Source organism: Lissotriton vulgaris, chromosome 4_1 (genome assembly GCF_964263255.1).
Source record: "Lissotriton vulgaris chromosome 4_1, aLisVul1.2, whole genome shotgun sequence".
Taxonomy (NCBI): Eukaryota; Metazoa; Chordata; class Amphibia; order Caudata; family Salamandridae; genus Lissotriton; species Lissotriton vulgaris.
Genome location: NC_141691.1, coordinates 1,801,425,977 through 1,801,449,691, shown reverse-complemented (window position 1 = coordinate 1,801,449,691; position 23,715 = coordinate 1,801,425,977). Strand labels below are relative to the sequence as shown.

The 23,715-nt window shown below is 48.7% G+C and overlaps 1 protein-coding gene and 1 long non-coding RNA gene across 3 annotated transcripts in view; one reads left to right on the top strand and one right to left on the bottom strand.

The window, feature by feature from the left end:
* Positions 1-23,715, bottom strand: part of LOC147724578 (fibrocystin-L-like) — a 1,433,379-nt gene that overhangs the window by 305,856 nt on the left and 1,103,808 nt on the right. The window contains exon 59 of the mRNA XM_086966122.1: positions 22,809-22,948. Within this exon, the coding sequence (XP_086822248.1) occupies positions 22,809-22,948 (140 nt within the window). The remainder of the gene's footprint in view (positions 1-22,808; positions 22,949-23,715) is intronic.
* Positions 1-23,715, top strand: part of LOC147724579 (uncharacterized) — an 81,181-nt gene that overhangs the window by 25,335 nt on the left and 32,131 nt on the right. For both annotated transcript variants that reach the window (XR_015309925.1, XR_015309926.1), the window contains exon 3: positions 16,778-16,955. This is a non-coding gene — a long non-coding RNA (uncharacterized LOC147724579). The remainder of the gene's footprint in view (positions 1-16,777; positions 16,956-23,715) is intronic.

The following is a 23,715-nucleotide window of genomic DNA, read 5'->3' as shown; positions in this document are numbered from 1 at the left end:
GTACCTGGTCTTCCTCCCGACGGCGATCCCGCCGTCGACGGCAGTTTCGAAGAGGAAAATCCCATCTGTGGATCTTTTCTCAGCGCCGAGCTCGACGCTGAAGTTGAAGGGTGTGAAGACTTCTTCTTTGAAGAGGAATGGGTCTTCTTGGAGCCCTTCTTCACTGGAGATCTCCCTCTCGAAGCTCTGTGAGCCAGGCCATAAATTCAAATTCTCTCCCTGTCCTTGAGAGTCCTTCCTGACAGGTTCTCACAATGAGGACTGGTGTCTGGATCATGGTCTTCAGGCAGGCAAACGATACAGACCTCGTTGCTGTCTGTCTTGGCCTTCTTGCAGCTACAAGAAGGACATTTATCAAAGAGTGAAGGCATTTTTAGAGGAAAATGCTCTCCAAACTGCTCAAAACAAGCAGTATCTTACTTGACTAGATGTAAGACGTCGAAGTAAGAGCAAAAGTTGTCAAAAAGAAGCAATTTTTCTGTCAAAAACCAGAAAAATAGTGGAGCTGTGTAACCAGGGTCCTTCACTGAAGGAGCCGGAAAGAACAACTGACCTAACTGCCACTCCTGGGGCATGATGGGATACAGGGGGTCATGAGTGCCTTAAAGGCACAGTGTCAGTTTTTTGCTATTCAGCTACAGGTTAGCTTTTCAGTCTTGTTAGACTGTGTGTTTGCAATGCAGCCTGGGAGCTTCCTATGCTTCCAGTGAGTTCTGAGAATTTCTACTGCTTTCTGAGCATTAAAACAAGTTCTAAACAAACTTTGGTGTTGTTTCTCCTGTTTCTAATGCTTATTATTCATGTATGGTGGAAATTCTTCACAGCATATTTCAGCTCTAATGTGATTTGGCTGCTATTGCTTGTTTTTTATATATATATTATTTATATATATATATGTGTATATATATGTGGGGCACATATAATATAGTGTTTCCGGGGTCCCGCACATGGGCGGGAATATTCTAATGCTTATGACTATTGATGAGGATCCCCTGGAAGAGAATGTTATTTTCTGACAGCCTTTCCATGTCAGCCTTTCGGACATGGAAAGGCTGTTGGAAAATAAGTTTGGGGTCCCCTACCAGGACCCCCTTGTAAATGTAAAATGTAAATTGATACTTGTATATCGTACTACTCACCCGCAAGGGTCTCAAGGCGCTTGTACGAATACCGCTGTGGAACCCAACCTGGCTTTCCCTGTGAGGTGCCCACTCCTGGGCACCCCCAAGGTGGAGGCCAGGCATCCTTAGCGTTGTGGGGGCCGTTGTGGAGATTAAGCAAGCTATTGCCCAGAGTTGCAGAGTGGGACTCCATGATTGAAATAGGCACCGAGGCGAGAATTATTAGGTCCGTTGAATTTTTGAGCCCAAGACCCGCCGAGGCGGGGAATTGAACCCTGGTCCCGGGCTAGACCTCTGCATCAGGGTCTGCCGCTGTAACCATTGAGCCACACTTCTCCACGATTAACCCCTGGCCCTCTGCTATGGGGCATGGGAGGGACCTATGGTACATACTACACAGTACAGGGATGTTTTAAAACATCCATTTTACAATGGCAGTTTTCTGCATACTGTCACTCCCACACAAACACCCACTCTTCACCATTACATGGTTCAACAGATGGCAGGCAGCTCCATATGGGGCGCGTTCACAAGCATAAGCACCCAGCACCCTAATGCAGTGCCACTGATACCCAGCAGGTCAATTGGTATCATGCTGCAGACCCTGTGGACCTAAGCCTCCTTCCAACTCACCTGATCAGAGTCGCTCTCAGCAATCTGGACACGTTTGGTGCATGATGAAATGGGTCGCACCAGACCACCTCGGTCACACAAGGAGGAGTTGCAAAATCAATGCCTCCCCTGGAAAGGAGGCACACCATCTGACGAACGGTGATATTGGTTGCAGTAGACAATCTGGTCACCACAACTAGGACACGATTGTTGACCAGTCCATTCCGGTCACACCTACAGGGGCAATTCAGCAATTCCGTACTTCCCTGGAAATGAGGTGCAACATCTGGTGCATGTTGATCTTGGTCACACCAAACAACCTTGGACACACACCCAGGTGCAAGTTCAGCAATGCATCATGAAGTACAATAAGGCACTACTACGGTTATGCCCCCACCTCCGAGGACCGCAACCTGTGAGCAAGACACCGCATGCAATGAGCATGCAGTTGCCATGTCGCGTGCAAGAGATGGGCACAATCGACTATGCGGGTCATTTTGGATTCAGCAACCGGTGAACACTGAGGGGGCCATGCACCAATGCTGCAGTTCCGACTTTCTGGTTTCTAGACACTGTTCTTAGCTCTACTGTCACGCCATGCTACCAGTTGGATTCCAGCCAGCAATGTGAGCACGTGCAAGAGCACCTTTCCCCAGGTGTCACAGTTAGATGGAGGCTGTGCCTCATAGGAGATCTTTGATATCCCTGAGATCTCGAAGAACAGGGGGCAAGCTTGACAATCCCTTGGAGAGCACACTTTAGGGTGCCACTCAACAGAATGTAGTTGGCCCAGGCCAGCCATTATCTAGGATGGGAACGCAGTCCCTTTCAATGGCAGTTATCCTCCTTGTGCACAAAAGATTCCTCTGGCATTGTGCACTATGTAGTTCCAGGTTCCCCTGTACCACGTCTCTGCAATTTGCTGAAGTGTGGCACCAGTAGTCATTCTACAGTGAGTCTTTGAAGTTGGGGTGGTTCAAAGGGTCTGCCTTTGAACCACAGATGTCTCCCCTAAATTTCAAGCATGTCTGCTAAGAGGCCGTGACATACAGACCCTAATCTTCAGTGGCGCTATGATCTGGCTCCAGGGTCAAGTGTCAAAACCTCTCCCTCCCACCTACCCATGTAAGCATGCCAATGGTATGTCATTCTAGTTGCATGCACCGTGTTTTATAAATGCTGCAGGGGAATGCCAGATGTGCTACCCCAACCTCCAGTATACACTGGAGTCAAGCACATAGGCACACAAGAGAGATTTAGAGCATAGAAATTCCCACGGTATAGTAGTGAAATTTCTACACGTGTCATGACAAAGCCACCTTTACCATTGGAAAGGAGTTATCACTTCAAATCCAATGATATGAAACATGATGAGGCTGCACCGCTGCAATCCATGGCTGCAGCCCAAAGTACCAGTCTGCAATTGCAAGCTGGTCGTGTATTCAGCTACACCATCAGTGCCTGTGCGTCCACCAGCCCACAATGGCAAGCTGGATAAAGGTTTAGGCACACTGGTCTTTTTGGCAGGCTCATCATGTACTTGTAAATACCAGCGGTGTGCCAAGCACCCCAGTCTGCAATGGCAGGTTGGTTATATTTTTGGAAATAACAAGGGTGTACCACGTACCACAGTCTGCATTGGCAGGCTTGTTACATATTTGGGATATACCAGCGGTGCACCATGCACCCCAGTCTGCAATGGCAGGCTGGTCACGGAATTGGAAAATACCAGCGGTGCACAACGCATTTCAGATAAGCACCATTTCCTATTGTGAATAGAAAGGATGCACAAGCACTTTCTCACTCTTATCTACAGTGGGGAAGTGCCCCACTCCCTATGCCCACAAGAGAATCAGCGAAACCTGGGAAAAGAAAGCAAAATGTCTGGGGCAACTTTACCTGAAGGGTTCAGGTCTAAAACCCACCAACTCCTTCATCCTGGATCTTCAAAGACAAGTGCCCAGAAGGTGTCAGTGAGGGAAATGTAGCTTCAGGTACCATAGAATCAGATGAGTGTGAGAGTGTATGTGTTGGAAATTAGTACAGGTATTTTCATCCCTGTAAAAGGAAAGAGCAGATGCAGATCTATCCATGGCTGCATGGGACCTGCAGGTACTTCTGAAAAACTGAGTGTAATGAAGATTTACTGCATTATCTTGTTTTACTCTCTCCATGTAATTGGTTGTAGCTGAAGGCAAGCTAGTGGAGAATGCACTGAACATTCTGGCTCAAGTCCATGGTTGATTTCATCAGGCGAGGGTCTCAGGTAGGTGTGATGGTGCAAATGTAACACAACACTACTTGTGGACCGGCACAGATTCACGTGCAAAGTGCTGTTGCTTTTCCTGGTGCCTGCTATCTGCAGCCTATGGCTGGTGAAAATGTGTGCCCAGTTGCCCTTTTTGAACGGGGAGCTGGGTGAGGGTGTGAAATTTGGCACCAGGCAGGCCGCCAGGTCAGGTTTACGGCCAGCAAAATTGATACCTGTGCACGGCACTAGTAGGCTGGCACAGATAGAAATGCAGACAGGAGGAAAGACCTGTTCAACCCCAGTAGAAGACTCTCAGCTAGTTGGGTTAGTATAGGCAGGAAAGTGTTGCAGACAGGAGGAGCCTTGCTCTCTTCCTTGGGATTCAGATCTTGTTGGGTGACTGTAATGCATCACTAAGTTGCAGCCATGTGATATTCTCTTGCCTCACTGTGTGTACTCATGAAATGAAATTATTGAATAATAAATACCTACTCTTCATTTGAAATTTTGAGTGCTATTCACTGCTGAAACCTAATATGCTCCCCAAAAACAAGTGCTAGTACTCACCACCAGCAAGCACTAGTACAAATTAGTAACTGTATTTTTTTCTTATTAAACGAGTAATACTGTTTATATCATTCTGCCCCATCTTTAATTACTCATATACTGTTTTCACTTCCTCTGCTTCTGATGCTTGGTTCTTGCATTTCTTCTTTGACATCTATTGGAAAACTATTTCCTAGTATTACACCATAGTCTTAATCTGTCCAAATCCCCATTTAACACCAAGTGAAATCTGCTTGCCGTTCAGTTTTATTCACTGTAGGCATATGTGAGAAATTGGGATGTTGGTTAAGGAGGGTGGAGCCCTATGCAAGCAACATTCACAATCCTTGTAAGTTTGAACTAAAAAAATACACAGAATTAATCAGTGCGTAACCGTGGTATCTCAGTGCAAAAGCAGTTAAGTTTAACTCAGAGGCAATGTGTAAAGTAATTATGCAACATTCAAACAGTAACAAAGTAAAAACACAACACAGGAAAAATCCCACAGTAATTTAGAATAATAGAGTAAAATGTAATATATTATTTGACATCCATGTTACAAAACTCCAATCATTAGAACCGAAAACATGCACTTTAAAAGGTTTCAGGTAAATAGAGAACCTATAAGCACAAAGAGCCACTTGCAGCTCTTATTGTCATGCAAGACAGGGTAAAAGTCACAAGTTCAGACTGATTGCGATGGAGCACGGACCAGATACAGGGACCCGGGTAGTCAAGGTTAGACCAGGCATCCATGGCACGGTTCTCCCCTAAATCTTTGTCTTCAATTCTCACGCTGTGCTGAATTTGTTTTTGCGTCTTTAGGATAATGCACACTTTACCACTGCTAACCGGTGCTAAAGTGCTTTTGCTCTCTTCTTAAAACATGGTAGAATTGGCTTACACCCAATGTGCACATTTAATTTACCTGTAAGTCTCTGGTAAAGTGGTACTGCCTGTACTGCCTGCAAACTAAATGCTACTAGTGATCCTGCAGCACTGATTGAGCCACCCACATAAGTAGCCCTTTAACACCTTGGCTGCTATGGCTTTTCCCCTCCTGTGCTGGAAGTTGCTAAAGTCCATGTTTCATGACGAGCTCAGCTCGTCATAAGCACAGCTCCAGTGTGCCTCATGACGAGCTGAGCTCGTCATGAGCAGCGAAGGGGTTAAACATGTGTCAGGCTGTCTTTGCAGTCTGTGTTTGCAGTTTTTCCTGCACGGGCGGCGAGAGCCATAACGCACAAGTTACTACTTGTGTAACGATATATCTGTAAGAGACATTAGTTAGTGATAGATTCCTTACCTTAGAATATCCCCAGGCGTCAGACTGGATCCGGAAAATTTTGCGTAGCAGTACCCTTGCGCGTCGGTAGGCGTCGTCTGCGGCTCCGCGTCCGTCGTCGGCGTCGTGGGCGCCGTGATGACGTCGTCGGAGTATATAGACGCCGCCTCCGCGTGCTGACGTCAGTTCTTAGCCACAGCTTTTCCGCGCCAGAAGCGCAGAGCCATGACAAAAACCGACACTGGTGCCAAGAAACTAGGGCCCTGAAAGGGGATGACCTTAACCCTAGATATCGGTTCGCAGAACGGGGAGGATGGGTGGGTCGGTAAGGAATCTATCACTAACTAATGTCTCTTACAGATATATCGTTACACAAGTAGTAACTTGTGCATCTGAAAGAGACACGTTAGTGATAGATTCCTTACCTTAGAATAGATACCCCAGCAATACCATCCCCGTGGTGGTGGGTCTGCGAACCAATATTCACACCAGAAAGTCCTGGAGAACGGAACGGCCGAAGTAGCCATCCCTCCGGACTTGACTGTCCAGGCAGTAGTGCCTCGCAAACGTGTGCAACGAAGCCCACGTAGCAGCCTGGCAAATGTCCTGCAAGGGCACACCGTGGCCCAAGGCAGTTGTAGTGGCCGTGGCTCGAGTGGAATGAGCCCGCAGCCCAACAGGTGGTTCCTTCTTAGCCAAGGAGTAACACGCCTGGATGCACATGATAAACCATCGAGAAATGGTCCTCTTGTGCACTGCTTTCCCTTTCTTAGCGCCCGCGTACCCAACAAAGAGTTGATCATCCACCCGGAACTGGCGTGTGCGATCCAGATAGAATGAGAGCGCACGTTTTGGGTCCAGACGGTGGAGCCTCTCCTCCTCTCTCGAGGGGTGCGGAGGCGGAAAGAAGGTGGGCAATGTGATGGACTGCCCAATGTGGAAGGCCGTGACCACCTTAGGCAAGAAGGAGGGCCTAGTCCTCAAAACAACCTTGTCCGGATGGACTGAAAGGAAAGGAGGCTTACAAGAAAGAGCCTGGAGCTCACTCACTCTCCTGGCAGAGGTGATGGCTACCAGGAATGCAGTCTTCAAAGAAAGAAGGCGAAGTGGACAGTTATGAAGTGGCTCAAAGGGAGCGCACATCAGAAATGTGAGAACCAGATTCAAGTCCCACTGAGGCATCACGAAAGGAACCGGAGGAAAGGTATGAGTGATGCCTTTCAGAAATCTGTTAACTATTGGGGACTTGAACAAAGAAGGTTGGTCAGGCAGCCTCAGAAAGGCTGAAAGAGCCGAAAGATAGCCCTTGATAGTGCCCAGAGCAGAGCCCTGCTGGGCAAGAGAAAGAAGGAAGAGAAGAACCTCAGAGAGAGGGGCATTGAGAGGATCCACAGCCTTTGCTGTGCACCATGCCACAAATCTGTTCCACCTGCAGGCGTATACCGTTTTTGTGGAGGGACGCCTGGCTGCCAGAATGATGTTGCAAACTTCAGGAGGCAAGTCAAATGGCCTCAACTGTCGCCGCTCAATCTCCATGCATGGAGGTGGAGACTGGACAGGTTCGGGTGGAGGACCGTCCCCTGCTGCTGCGACAGAAGGTCCTCCTGAAGAGGCAGACGAACCGGGGGATCGACTGACATACTGAGTAGCTCGGGATACCAGTACCTTCGTGCCCAGTCCGGAGCCACAAGGATGACTTGTGCCCGGTCGCGCTTGATCTTCTTCAGCACTCTGGGCAGAAGAGGTATAGGCGGAAAGGCGTACAACAGACCGCAGCTCCACTCGCGACGAAAAGCGTCTCCGAGCGAGTGCCGCCTTGGAAATTCCAACGCGCAGAACTGATGACATTGCGCGTTCTCTTCGGTGGCGAATAGATCTAACCAAGGCTCTCCCCAACGCAGAAAGAGGCCTTGCGCCACGTCCGAGTTCAGACGCCATTCGTGATCCATCGAGCACCGACGGCTGAGTTCGTCCGCCCTGGCGTTCAGAGAACCTGCCAGGTGTTGAACCACCAGAGTCACGCCCTGATGTTCCAGCCACTGCCAGAGGCGCAGAGCCTCCTGGCAGAGGGTCCACGACCCCACACCGCCCTGTTTGTTGCAGTACCACATGGCGGTGGTGTTGTCCGTGAACACCTGCACTGCACTCCCTCGGACAGACGGGAGGAATGCTTTCAGTGCCAGACGAATCGCCCGCAGCTCCAACAGATTGATATGGAGCCGGGATTCCGCCGGAGACCAGAGTCCTCTGATCTCCGCCTCTCCCAAGTGGCCACCCCAGCCCTGGAGGGACGCGTCCGTCACAACTACGTGCTCCGGTTGGGGAAGGGAGAGGGATCTGCTGTTGACCCAATCGCGGTCCGTGAGCCACCACTGCAGCTGTCTCGCAGTGCCCTCCGAGATCAGGACATGGTCGGAAAGGTTGCCCCGGTGCTGGGCCCACTGAAACTTCAGGTCCCACTGCAGAGCCCGCATCCGCCACCGTGCGTGATGCACCAGAAGGATGCAGGAGGCCATCAGCCCCAGAAGCCGCAGCGTCAACCTGACCGAAACCCGGGATAACGGCCCGAAGACCGGGATCAGGGCCTGAATATCCCGGACACGCTGTTCGGGCGGGAAAACCCGAAACTGCGCCAAGTCGAGAACCGCTCCGATGAAAAGGAGCTTCTGAGAGGGGCACAGGTGCGACTTCGGCACATTGATGGAAAATCCCAGCCTGTGCAGGAGATCCGCCGTAGTCTGGAGGTGGTTGACGACTGCCTGGGGCGAGCCCGCCTTCAACAACCAGTCGTCGAGGTAGGGGAAGACTGAAACCCCTAACCTGCGCAGGTGAGCTGCGACCACCGCCATCACCTTTGTGAACACCCGTGGGGCGCTGGTAAGGCCGAAGGGGAGCACGGTAAACTGAAAATGCTCGTGGCCTACCGTGAACCGCAGGTAACGCCGGTGGGCCGGCAGGACGGGGATGTGGAAATACCCATCCTGCAAGTCCAACGCTACCATCCAGTCTCCTGGGTCTAGGGCAGTCAAGACCTGAGCCAGTGTCAGCATTTTGAACTTCTCCTTCCGGAGGAAGCCGTTGACGTTCCTCAGATCCAAGATAGGGCGTAGGCCCCCTTTGCCCTTCTTGGGTACCAGGAAGTAGTGGGAGTAGCAACCACGTCCTACTTCTGGCCCAGGAACGCGCTCGATGGCCCCCTTGGCCAAGAGGGCCGAAACTTCCTCCTGCAGGAGCCACAAATGATCCCCCGATACGCGGTGGTGTTGCGCTGGCATGGCTTGAGGGGTCGTCTCGAAGGGGAGGGAGTAGCCCCTTCGGACGATCTGCAGCACCCACCTGTCCGAAGTGACTGTGCGCCAGTGAGAGTGGTGATGGCGAACCCTGCCTCCCACTGGCGTCACATGGGCCGAAAAGCACGGACTAGGAGGGTTTAGAGGCGGATGCTGCGGGGGCAGGTGTGGACTGGCTCCGCTTGCCTCCCCGACCGCCTCCACGGCGGTTTCCACGGCCGCCGCCACGCTGGACGACAGTTTGCGGCGAGTGGCTGGCGGCATGCGTGGGGACGCCCCTTCCGTGGCCACGAAAGGAGCGAAAAGCAGCCACTTGCTGGCGCGGGGCCGAGAGGCCCAAGGACTTGGCCGTAGCCCTGGAGTCCTTTAAGCGCTCGAGCGCGTGGTCTGCCTTGTCGCCAAAGAGGCGACGGCCATCGAACGGCATGTCCATGAGTGTATTCCGGACATCAGCTGAGAAGTTGGCGGACCTAAGCCAGGCGTGGCGTCAAATCGCCACCGTCGTAGCCATCGCTCTGCCCAGCGAGTCAGTGGTGTCCAGTCCGCACCTGATCGAATATTTCGCTGCGTCCCGGCCCTCCACCAGGGCTTGGCCGAGTTTGGCCCGTACCTCCAACGGGCACTCTGGCAGCAATTCCGCCACCGTTTCCCATATAGAATGGGTGTAACGGCCCAAGAGGCATGCGGTGTTGGAAGACCGCAGTCCACAGCTAAGGGACGAGAAGACCTTCTTGCCAAAGGCCTCGTACCTCTTGGATTCCCGATCAGGGGGTGCTGACGGGAAGGCGGTCTGGGAGTTAGAGGCCTGGATAACCAGACTCTCGGGGTGGGGTGGGTGGACAGGAAACATGGGTCGCCCGGAGCCGGGCGGTGGCGTCTGGCCACGTTCCTATCTACAGGCGAACCTGTAGCGGGCCTGGACCAAGTGCCCAACAGAACGTCCGACAAGGCCTCATTAAACGGCTGCATTGGCTCCATGGAGCATGACTGCGGCTTAAGGACCTCTGTGAGGAGGTTAGTCCTCACGGCCGCGACGGGGAGCTCAAGGCCCAAGGCCTTAGCAGCCCTCATCAACACCACACTATATGTAGCGCCCTCCTCCGAAGCCACGGAAGGAGGAGAGACGAATCCAGTGTCTGGAGAGGTGTCCAGGCCACTGGCCTCCCCAAGGTCTCCTGTCCAGTCCATGCTAGACTGACATTCCCTTGTCAGAGGGTCCTCAGACCCCTCCCAGTCCTCCTCTTCCCTCATCTCCTGAGACTCAGGGTCGTTAGCGAATGAGGATGGTTCATAGGGATAGAAATCCCCGAACGGCGTCGGGATCGGCGCCGACTGGCGCTGTCCCGACGCCGGGACCCATAGAGAGGAGGTATTGGGGACGGCGTCGGCCGGGACCGACACCGGCGGGGACACCACACGGACCGAACCCGGGGGGGTCGTAAGGTCCACCGGGGACGCTCCATCGGCCGAACGGCACCCTGCGGCGTCGGACCCGAAGGCACCGACGACGCCGGGACCGCCGAACCTTGAGGCGCCGAGCCCGAGGGCAGCGGCGGCGTCGGGATCGCAGAGCCCTGCGGCGCCGGCATCGAAGACGCCGGCGGCGTCGAGGCCGAAGCACCCGACGGCGTCGGGGTTGTACCCGACCCACTAGGGCCCCCAGACGGGTTCGCTGGGCCCGAAGGCGCCGCGGAACCCGTCGGAGAAGAAAGGGACCTCATGGCCATGAGGAAGCACTCTATCTCCTCCGGCGTCGCGTTCAGCCCAGGGACCGGGGGGTATGGAGTCGAACGCGGCGCCCCGACTCCTGAGGAGCCGCGTGGGCGGTGTCACCCGAACCCCCGGCCGCATCGCGCGAGCGTCGGGGGGAGTCGGAAGAGCGATGATGTCTCTTCGACTTCTTATGCTTCTTACCTGACGACTTGGACCCGGAGGAGTGGCGCCGACTCCCGGAGCTGTGACGGCTCCGCCCCCGCGACCTGTCCCTCGACCTCCCATGGGACTGGGACCTCACATGGCGCGGGGCCGACTGGCGGATCTCGAGTCGCCTGCGGGACCACTCCCGCCTGGCCTTCCTCGAGAGGGCCCGACAGTCGGAGCAGGCCTCGTCGTCATGGTCGACGCCCAAACACGTCAGGCACAGTCGGTGTGGATCCGTAACCGACATGAGTCGTTCGCCACCGCCGCAGTGCTTGAATCCGGGCATCCCTAACGGCACCGTCGGAGTCGTGAAGACTTCGAAAGAGATCAAAAAGATCCAAAAAGTTAGTCAAAAAATGACTAGGGAACTGCTTTTTCCAGATCTGCGCTGGCTGGCGCGGAAAAAAGAAGAACTGACGTCAGCACGCGGAGGCGGCGTCTATATACTCCGACGACGTCATCACGGCGCCCACGACGCCGACGACGGACGCGGAGCCGCAGACGACGCCTACCGACGCGCAAGGGTACTGCTAAGCAAAATTTTCCGGATCCAGTCTGACGCCTGGGGATATTCTAAGGTAAGGAATCTATCACTAACGTGTCTCTTTCAGATAAAGTGGCATCCAACCCTTAATCAAAGTGTGACAGCAGGGGGATGCTAACACTTGCACTCCAACTTCATTGGCTAAAACGATGAATCTTACACAGAAAGTGACAAGTATATATTATATAAAACATTTTCTTTTTTTCTATATGTATCTCTTTCAAACCAGTAATTTGCTTTGTGAGTGGACTTTTGAGAACCAGATTCCTAGTCCTGAGGAACGCCAGATGACCCTGAGTGGGCGTGGTAAAAATGGCCGAAACATGTCTACAACACAGTAAGGAGAGACAAAGGGATCCTAATTACCCCTTATGCCATCTCGACTTTTTCCAATTTTTAATCCTATCCAGTCAACCCATGTTTAAAGATTTTGAAGTGTATTCCTGCAGTAGGTTTATAACGTCACTTTGATTGTCTGCTTATATGTAGTCTACTGCGTGGACCCCTTGCATATTTGTTTGCATTGTTCTCAATTCTCTTTGCTCCATCCCAGGCGTTGGTCTGCACAGAGATGTTGTAGTAGCCCTATGATGAAGCATGTCACTATTTAGTGGGTGAGGCATTTTCAAAGAAACTTTGAGTTTTCCAAAGGGGGTTTGTTTTCATAACACCAGCCTCTTCCTCCTTTTTCTATTTTTGTGGGTGCTCAAGTTCATGGTAGGGAGGGTGGAAAAGGAGTAGTGCCTCTCTCCCTTTGTTATGTGTGATGGGATGCAGTTTTAAAATGCCATTCCAACCTGGCAAAATAAACATTTTCTAGAAGGCTAGATTACCAAGCGTACTTTTTTGAAATTGTGTAATTGAGCGCATCTCACCTGTTCTTTCAAAAGAAACCTTTAGCTAGGCTCAAATGTTCCTTTTTAATACATATAATTCACCCCAAGGGGAGGCCCTGAACAGCCAGAAAGTAGGTGCAGTGTATTTAAATAGAAAGACACAGTATTTTAAGTTTTACATGTCCTGGTGGTAAAAAAACCCTAAACTCATTTTCTACATCTGTAAGGTCTACCTAACCCACAGGATAGCATTGGGTACCATATTACATTTAATGAGTGATAACTTTTGGTTGGGAGCAGGTAAGAATATTATTTTTAGTGTCTGAGGAATTGAAGTTTGAAATTCTCCTCAATGGTAAAGTCGGAATTCAAGTCAAAATTCTGAAAATAGTTTTTTTGGACAGTTGAACTTTTCTTGTCCTAACTATTTGGTGCTGCAACCTGTATCCTATATCACTTGACTAGTTGTAGTTTGCTGTTCGCGTAATGCATTCCTCCCCGACAGTATCACAATAGAATGTTTGGGTTTTGGCAGGATGGACCAGTTTTACTATATGTGGGGGCAAAGCTAACACCTTTATACACTTGCACAGCAAAGGCCCAGTACACTCAAATGGACTTCATACTAGCCTATTGTGCCCTTAGCCAGCCTGGAACCAGGGCAGGATGGCAGGAAATTCCAGACACTTCTATGGGGGGAAAACTCAAGGAGCTTTTCCCACTTCAAAGTGGGCACCATGTATAAAAATGTGACCTTCAAACCCACTCTTTGCTACACCCATGGACCTGTGGATTCTACAGAAGAAGGATGCCCTGTTGCCCTGACAAAGACTGAGAATCCCAGTGTGGAAAACTGGCCCAACGTCTTGGAGTGAAAGACCTCTCCTTATTCTACCAAGTGTGTGCATGGCCACGGACCTGGGCCTTTCTCCTGTTATTGGGTAAGGCGTTCGTCACTGCACGGACCGTGCTGGATTCTGGAGAGATGAGGTGCTAGAGGGCTGGGGTGGAGTGGCCTAACCTGTGATCAGGTCTCGCTATTGTGCTGGACATCGGGGAGCCATAGGCTTTTGTAGCGAAGTCTACAATAACCACTCAAACAACCATAATAACTGTTCAGTGTTAGGTGACCCATATTGCATGCTCTTGGGGTGGTCTTATTGTGGTGGAAGAGTGTGGCCTCATCAACTTCTTCAGTGGACAGACTTCGTCTTGTGACCTTGGTGCAAAGAATAGTTTCACAATTCCAGATCTAATTGGTTCTTGTTTGCTGAGGTAGGGGCAACCGTTTCTGGTAGCCACACTGTTGCTGACAATGCCATGCTTAGGCAGACAGTGCCCTCCAGAAGGAGTCTCCCATGGGAAAAACCCAAAAGGTAAAAAACATCTGCTGGCAACTGGAGACTCCGAGGAGGCAACAGAGATTGGAGCACAGAAAGAAATCCAAGGAATAAATAGGGATCAATTCAGAAGACTAGGAATTTCAGATGGCAATAAAAAGAGCAGGACCTGACTCAGGAACCAGGATCGCCAACAGACTAAGATACCAACTGAAACAGGGTGACCGTGAGGAATAGCTAGGAAGTAAAGACACACCAGCCGGACCAAAGAGTGTTGCAACACAAGGAGAAATACAGTTCTAACCCTTATTGATCCAAAGATAGGAAGTGATGAAGAATGAAGAGGAAGTAGAAAGCCCCAATTTTAAATAGGGAAAAGGCAACAGAAAACAATGGTAATGCCTCCATGGTAGACTTTTGTAACAAAACTCTTCCTAAGGGATTCTGGGAAGAAAAACTATAGAAGACAGGAATATGGCCCCCAAGGGATTGAATGCCCCCAGACCAATCGCACAGCAAAACGAAGAGTGGGCTTCCACGTCCCCTACGAGACTTCCCAGAATGCATGTGTGTGCCAGGAGCATCCTGTGGTAAATCGCGTAACACTAGGAAGGTAATCGCGGCCCACCGCGTGATCCTGCAAAGCACATGGGAAGTAGCTGGGCAAGCCATGGGTAGATTCCCAGCTTGCGGTGTAACAGGCCTAGCTTGACTATTCAGGAACTTTACAGTGCGTTTGATGCTGCTGTGGAAGGATAACTGGGTCCTGATGAGAGACACCCCATGTCCATGTCCATGCCCATGATCGTCTTTGACGGTTGAATTAAGAGGTAAGTTAGCATTGACTCTTCACACTTTCTATAAGCCCTGAGAGCTGGCTGCCAGACCGGAATGGTACAAAACAATTCAGCAAAGATGCTTCCCAGTGCTTCTCATGAGGGTACTGCTACCCTCCTGAATCAGTCAGGGATTGTCGAAATGAACCAGGAGAAACACACATGTTAGTTTGAAAAAATACTCTAAGCCACCAATGATACCAAAACAACCATGGAAACAAAGATTGACACGGTTGCCGTGTAAGTGTTCTTATTACGAGCTGATCACAATAAACGTTCAGATCACATTGGTACATAGACTACCATAATGGCCGTAAACTCCACAGTGCAGGATGTGCAGAAGTAACGAGACAAGGAATCGCAGAGGTGGAGGAACTCCAGAATAAAGCAGAGGACGGTGAGGGCTGCTCCAGGAGCAATAACATTTGACTACTGGGGATCCTGGAGAAAGCTGAGGTTCCTAATGCTGAACTCTTTTGTAGCAGTGGCTGACCAAGACAGTACTGGCTGGATAACCACGTAGGATCTTCGCTTTTGAGACAGCACATCACGTTCTGAAACGCCGACCATGGCCAGGTGAGGCACCTCGACCACTCATTGCAAGGAGGCCGACCTCTACACTCTCAACGCCGGATGCCACAAAAAAACACTGCCACTGTGCCAACTCACAACTCATGCTCCAGCTCACCACCCCCTTTTCTGAATCAGCTCAATATACAAACACACCACTGAGATTTGGGACCTCATCTCTCTCCTCACACGTGAGGTCCTCTTCCTCACTGAGTCCTGGATCAACCTCACTTTTGTTCCAACATCGCCACCGGAAATCTCAAAGGGAATTGAAGAAAAAAGGCTTAGCCTCAAACATGGAATCAAGTTCCATCTAACAGCAAAGAACTCTTAAACATTGGTAAAGATTTTCCCCAACCCCTCGGCTTCAACTAATAACACAGGAACTCTGCAGCAACCTTGCAGTCTTCTTTCAAGTCAATATCGCCAACATCTGTTGAATCTTCAAACCCCAGCTCAAGGCCACCAACTTCTTCAAGAAATATAACAACCCCCTACCACCACAGACATCCAACTAACTAAATAGAGCCAGCCTGCCCCACAGGACACCTCCTCCATGTTGAACTTGTTCTAATCAGGGGCCCCAATTGACTGAAGCATGACCTCGCCACATTTTCAACCTAAGCAATGCCAGAATCAGCCACACACTAACCACCTTAGTGAACACCCCAACTACCACAGCTACCTTCCACGAGGACTGGAAACACAGACATCAACGCCCTACTAAACAAAGCATTGGCAGACCCCAAAAAACTCAAACACTACAGACCATTATCCCGGTTCCCATTCCCGGCCAAAGTATTAGAAACAGCCATCAACCAACAACGCTCCTCACATCTGGAATGTATTTGTATTTATTTATTAACTGTACAATTAATTAGAATTTAAAAGCATTACAGTAAAAACACTTAAAGAGAAAAGGGTAAAAGAATATACACAGTAAAAGTAGTGGAGCTTCAGATGGAATTTGGTTGATATGCCGCCCCCCCCCCCTACCCCCTTGGTGCCCACTCGGTCAGCCTGCGCCTGTGGTCATTGCCATGTGTCCGTGCTCAAGTTTCTGGAGCCTCCCAATGCACCATGGGAATTGTCTACTTCCTACAGTCTATAAGCCGTTCTCCTTGGCCCTTCAGTTAAAAAACATAATGGGGTGCAGTCTCAATGGGAAGGGTAAGAGGGTGCAAGGGCTCAGTGCTTGTTGGGAGCCTGGCTGCTTTCTCCCCCTGGCTTTGCCATACTTGTCACAATGGTTTGATTGTGTTCATTTGCAGCCTTTAGAGCGATCCTAATCTGGTGTTTAAATTTCCCCAGCCTCTCTAGGGTCACCATGGTTGTTGTGGAAAAGCACAAGGCTGACGCTTTACCACATGTCTTCGCTCCCTTGGTGATGCAGATGGGACGAAGCAGTCGCCAACGTTCGTTTATGAGGTTGGGGCAGCAGCATAGGAGATACAACCAAGATTCCCTCATGTAGGAACACGGGGGAGGATTCATAGAACTAATCTGAGACAAAATCCTAAACTTACTACTTTTGGTATTCACAGAAGGCATTTAGTAGTAGTAAAGTTACTGGACAATTGTCACATCAGCTGCCCTAAAGAGAAACCATTTGTTCACTTCTCATAGAGCTTACTGGACCCCAAAAAAGCTGTCGAAATTTGCTGGGACGACAGTGAAAGTCTGCCCAAAATGCGGATTGGAAAGGGCCGACGACTTACACATTTTTCGGCAGTGCCCCCTTCCCGACGGCTTCTGGAATGATGTGGGCAAGACACTTGATGGGGTTTTAGGAAGACATCTAAATGTAAGTATTGATTTAATTATCTTTGGGGTAAGGAATCCAAATGTACCAGAAAAATGTTCTATAGCACAGGAAAATCTTCTTTTCCTGTTAGTACTGCTGGCAAGGAGAGAAATCTGTGTGAAATGGGTGAAAAGTCCGGTCCCACCAACTCACAGTGAATGGCTAACATCAATACTAATAATATATAAACTTGATAAAAGAAAAGCCCCTAGTAAAAATTTTAAGATCTGGGAAAACTTCCAGCAAGGTTTTAGCTAAATTGTTTGGAGGATAATTTGGAGGGATATCGTCCCAATGGTTGGTACGGATCGGATAAACCTACGTAATAGTCCAATGATTATGTGTAAGCAATGGAAAGTCAGGGGAAGGCCTGCATGAGTAGCCATAATGGTTAGCTCCCCCCCCTCGCATTAAATCCTTTTACAAAGTAATGGAAATCAGGGTACCCTCCTCTCTTTCAAACGTTACAGGGGAACTGTCTAGATACATACACTCCGTTATATGACAGTGAAGTCTAAGAACTAAAGAGAGATTGGGGCCCCGAAAACTCCTTACTAATAATATTGCACTAATGAGGACACTAAAAAAAAAAAAAAGTAAAAGTAAAGTTAGCATTTTGTCTTACGTTTGACTTAAGACAGACTTAGGGCAGACTTAAGACAGACTTAGGACAGACTTAAGACTAAATCCTAACTTTACTACTACTAAATGCCTTCTGTGAATACCAAAAGTAGTAAGTTTAGGATTTTGTTACAGATTAGTTCTGTGAATCGGGCCCTAGGTCTGCACTTTGTGGATTCCCCCCTGCAAGCCCATTCAGGGTCAAAATCTGTGATTCCTAGTATGTATAGTCTCATAAAAAGAATTTTGGTTTGGCTTGTGGTGTGAGGGCCTCATTTAGGAAGGGTTTTGCTTTGCCTAAAATATAGGAACTGTTCAGCGGGTCTAAATAGGGGCTTGAGCAGATGGATTTAAGATCAAGTTCAAATGATGTTCCGTGGACTTGTCTATTTATAGCTTTTTTTCAGGCATTCAATGAAATTTCCAGCAGCCGTATACTCTCTTCCTTGACCTTCAGTGTGCTGAGCGCTTTTCCGAAACTGGTATGCCATGCCGAGCCTGGCCTCTAAAAGATAGCTCTCAATTGTTGTCTTAGCGAATTGGCTGGGGCCCTTAGAATCCTTAAGTATAGTTTTACGATCTCCCCTTGGTACATAAAGTATAGTCTTACCAGGCCTAGCTTCAGTCTTAGCCTTGACTTCCTCACTGGCCTTGGGATGAGGAGAACTGATTTATATGCTTTGGCTTTGGCTGAGATGAGAAGGGCATCCTGTGACCCCGAGAAGACCAGGTGAAACCTCCTACTCGACTCCTCCCAATCCAAATTCTGCAGCAACCACAGCACTGAGACAATACTCATTATGGTTACCAATGACATCCAAGTCATACTAGACCGAGAAGAGACTGTGTTTCTGATCCTCCTAGACCTCTCAGCAGTCTTCGATGCAATTTCTCACCACCCAACTCATCTCATGGCTGCACCACTTAGGCATCCAAGAAGCCACCCTCAGGTGGATCACCTCTTTCCTCAGTGGAAGAAAACAAAAAGTCCATCTTCACCTCCGAAACTAATAAATTATCTGTGGAGTACCCCGAGAATCCTCGCTCAGTCCCACCCTCTTCAAAACTTAAATGACACCTCTGGCCAGCATTGCCAACACCCACAGACTCAACATCATATCCCTCACCTCTGTTTCTCTGAAGACACCACCAACACCAATAACAACTTCCACAACTGCATGACAGATGTCCCTAACTGGATGAAGGACAACTGCTTGAAAATCAACATGATCAAGACAGTGGTACTGATTTTCAGAAACAAAAGCTCCTCATGGGATCCATCCTATGGAATCGCAGAACTCGGACACTGACCATGCTAGGAACCTAGGCATCTTTCTGGACAACAAGCTAACCATGACGTCTCAAGTCAACGTGTCTCCTCCTTCTGTTTCTTTAGCCTCCACATGCCTCATAAGATATTCAAATGGCTAACCTGAAGCTCAAGACTCACCATCACCCAAACCCTCCTCTCCAGCTGACTGGACTACGGCAGCACCCCTTACGCAGGGATTGCAGCTCACCTTCTTCAACGACAGCAGCCCATACAGAATGCCGCAACCAGACTTGTCTTAGATCTCCCTAGATGAACCCACCTCACCCCCTACATTAGTGAACTCCATTAGCTCTATGTGCAGATATATGCGAGGTCAAGATCCTGACCCATGCATACAAGGCCGCTACACAACTGTGGACCCACCTACTTGAACCACAGCCGGAGCTTCTATCGGCCCATCAGACACCTATGCTCTGTGTCCCTTTCTCTAACCCTCAACCCTCGCATACGACATAGCGGATGCAGAGGTCACTCCTTCTCTTACCTAGCAGTGAAGACATGAAACAAGCTGCTCTTTCATCTATGTACTCCCCATCTCTTCCAGAGTTCCGAAAGTCCCTGAAGGCCTGGCTGTTCGGCTCATCAACTGGACCTGGCCAGTGCGTCAATACCCTGACGGGTGACAAGTAGCGCTCTAAAAATCTACTGATTTATTGACTGAAGCCTGTTCAGTTATAAAGATAGGAATTTGCTGCTGTAACTCTTTAGAGACAAAGGGTTGTGGAAATTTGAGGGAGCTCCAGCATCTGCATACCTGGATTACACTGCATCTGTCCAGGCACAATGAAATTCCCACATAGCAATCGAAACACAATTGAGAGTGCTGGGTCTATGCTATGCCCACCTCTTCCTAGCGAGCCTGCGGTGGTTGAGGGGAGACCACACACTTCTTCCACTACCCTGAAGAGGCTTGGACCTGGTTGCATTCCAAGGCCGTGAGCACACAACAAGAGGATGGGGTGGCCAAGTAAACTGGGAAAGCAGAAAAACCCAGAAACGGTGTGGCAGACGGACTCAATTATAGTCCAAGGAGGAGCAGGAAGCAGAGTCGAGAGCACAAGTGGTGACCGTTGTCAGATATTATCATCATAATATGTTTGATGTGCTGGGCTTGAAGCCTGATATGGACACGGAGGTGGACACCAGCAGCTTGAGAGCCTCTTGTGAGGTGCAGCACAATGGGCCAACGCTAATGCCCCAGATGGACAGTGGACTCAGGAGGGTGTCAATGAGCTGGCTTTGCTACTGGTCCCCCTTCTTGCGCCAAATGGGCAAATGTTTGAATTGGTTTGAACAGGGTACCTTGGTACCACATTCCTCAGTGGGGTGTGATTTTTTTTAATGTTACGATCAAGGGTGGCAATTTGTTTATTGCTATCCACTGCTGGAGAGCAAGGAATGTTGTATGACAGAGATGGGCGGGACAGGAGGAAATCAGATCACAACACGCCCACTTCTACACTAATGGCTAATGCACATACACATAACTACTTGGAATGTACAGGGCCTTAACTCTCCATCAATGAATTACAACAAACATTCATGTATTAAATGGCAGAAAGCCCAGGCAGAAAGCCCATTCCTACAGGACATGCACCTTACTCACATGGAGGGACACGCTCTACAAAAGAGGTGAAGGGGCAATGTACAATTGATATCCTACTCTGCACATGGAAGGTGAGTGCTCAGATGGATCCTCCTGGGGGTACCATTCCTGCTTCACACTGAAATACTAGATAAGGAAGGGCCCTTCATAGTGTTAGAAGGTCTGCTGATCGGAAGGACGTGGCTTTCCTCAAAATATATGCACCCAATCTAGATCAATGCACATTTATAGAACAGTCCTACTCAGAGTTGGCCACTACATCTGAATGGTGGCGGGGACATTAATTGTATTGCCAAAGCAAATTTAGACAGATGACATCGATCGCTGCCATATGCACCACACAGAAATGCTAATAGGTTTAGAAAATGGATGACAAGCCAGGACTTCTCTGTATCTCTGCCTAGATATGTTTCTTTGTAAAATGACATTACAAACAAAAGTACATGCAGCAGAATACTTAACAAGGACACACCCAGCCAATGCCCTGTTACTGGTAACGGTGAAATGGGAAACAATTATGCCTCCAATACCAGCTTGGAGACTTAATTTAATGCTGCTAGTCTTCCACAGTAGTATAAGCAGAACCACTGATAAATATTTTAGATCGAATGAGGAAATGGCGACCTCTTTTTTGTGGGAGTGAGTTGCTTGCCAAGTGGTGGTCCGAGGACAATGAGTAGCGACAGTTATTGGTGGACATTGTGAGATAGAAGGAGGCACTCAATAGGGTAGAAACAACTGTGAACAAGGACCCTGCCATTAAACCACGGCTACTGAAGGAATGTGGGCACAACTGATTTTTATAGAGCGACTGCAGGGCTATCATTATCATTCTTAAACTCGCCAAAGGAAAAGATGAGCATGATAAATTGGGAAGGTTCTCGGCGTGACTGGTCTGCCCAGATGAACGGGGCTACCCCAACGAACTCGCTATTAAGAATGCGTGCCATGAGGTGGTACATTCCCAGGCTGAGCTAAACCAAGTATGTTTCAATTATTACACATACCTGTATGCACAGTTATTATGCATACCTGTAGGCACAGGGTGAAGGCCCTGAAGGACCCAGCCAACAAGGTGCTTGGGCACTGAAGGATCACTGGGAAGCACACCTTGGTTGTACAGATAAATGACATAGACTGGACAAAAAGTATTGGCACATACCACAGTGCTATCACTAAATGTGTGTTTCAACCTAATCCAATATTATTTTCTCCACAGAGCATATATCATACAAAAATAAGTAAATCTCATGCACTTTGAAGTGGGTGCAAACAGCCCTAGATGTGGCTAGCATGATGCTGCCTTTAGGCATGTGGTATGTGATTGCCTGTCCATACAACCTCACTGGAATGGGCTGGTGGCGATAGTATCAACAGAAATGGCAGGTGGATTACTGATTCCCCTGGGGCATGCCTTCTGGGATGGTTCACCCAATGGAAAGCAGAAGCAGTTACAAATAGGTTTATATATTTGGAGCTCATATTTGCCAAACACCAGATAACGATTAACTGGAAAACCGCTATAGGGCCTACTCTAGAATCATGGCCAGGTGGGCTAGTTACGATGGAACTGCTCTGCAGCGAAAGATTAACAGGGGACACTGACTCTGGGATTGGACCAAGGCCTGGGATAACATATCGACTGACATTTACAACTTGACGGAACAGAGGATTGTAAGAATTGAGGTGACTGATGGGGAAGTACTACTTAGCGCCAATAGGCGAGGTACTGAGAAGATATGTACTAGGCCACACTTGTACTTACACTTTCACTCCTCTGCCACCGCAAGCAAATACAATAAATGCATGATCTCCCCATGGACACCTCCCCCCAACATTCTGACATCACAGAATTTACCAAATGTCCCTCCACCTCTAGCAGGACAGTTAATTTCTGTAAATATGTCTTGTTTGATGTTAAACATTATAAACATGTTATTACTGACAGCTTCCCAGTGATGGCTAGAAACGCAGAGTGAGATTGGGGAGTGTACTTCACTGCCAAGTCCATGGTAAAATGAAGGATAAATAGGAGCATTTATTTACAAGTGCAATGTGTAAGATTTTAAAACTGAATAATATACATTAAAAAAACAGTGAGGTTACTGCCTAATGGCAGAATAAATGCTACAGTGAACTTGAGCTACTTATGCAAACCTTATTTTTAATTGCAACAAAAAGTGATCCAATAATAATTCTAACAACGGATCTGGTTGGAACCATAGCTGTTTGTCAAAAATTAGTCTAATTTGCAAAATATACCAAAACTGGGGGCTTGACATATTTTCCATACCTGTATTGAGATGTAGGTTGCAGTTAAGACCACTGTCTTGTATCCTGAAGAAGGTTCAGTGAGATTTATTAGTTCAAGGACACCGTAGATAGTAAGTTTCTCGAGGGTTGGCGTTTGTATGTCTGCTATAACCCATTTGGCTGCAAAAATGATTTTACAATTTAATATGATGAATGTAGCTACTGACAAGTACATAAATGAAATGATTTGTCCGATCAGTTCTCCTGGTGTGTGGCGCACTATGTTGAGGATCTCCTAAGAGATAGTGCACTGTACACCCAGGAGCATACGTCAATCAGGGAACAGTTCTCATGGTGCAGGGATCATATAGAGGGGCTAATCACTCTAAACACTTTTCTCAGGTTGCAAGGAGCACTCAGGGATAGTGATTTCCCAAGTCACAGCTCTCGCGATGCAGGGGGCACAGAAGGTTACAAATCTCAGAGTGCAAGTTGACACTGGGAACCAAGGTTTAAAGGTACAGGGGTGGCACAGGGGAACTATTGACCCAGGATGCAGTTTCCATGTGGCACAAAGTGTCACTTATCACACAAGGTACAGATTTGTGGAGTTTATGGGAAATTGTGAGTCATTGAGTGTAGAGAAACATTTGATACATAGAAAACAGATACAGTTCAATGTTGCAGTGTTGGAGTATTAGGTGGGGTGGTCATCTCTATCAATTTACTGTGCATGACAATTCGAATCACAAAACATTTCCATTTCTTACATGTTGCTCTACAGTGCAAATTTCATTATGTAATGTTGGCTTACGGGTAAATGTATGTGTGAGGTTTCAAAGTCTTGCCTAAAATAGCCATCAGGTGAGCAGGGGGAATGGAGGTGTTTCCTTCTTCGGATGCCAGCACTCAAAGGCTGTATGATTAGTGTTGCCAGATCACCTTCA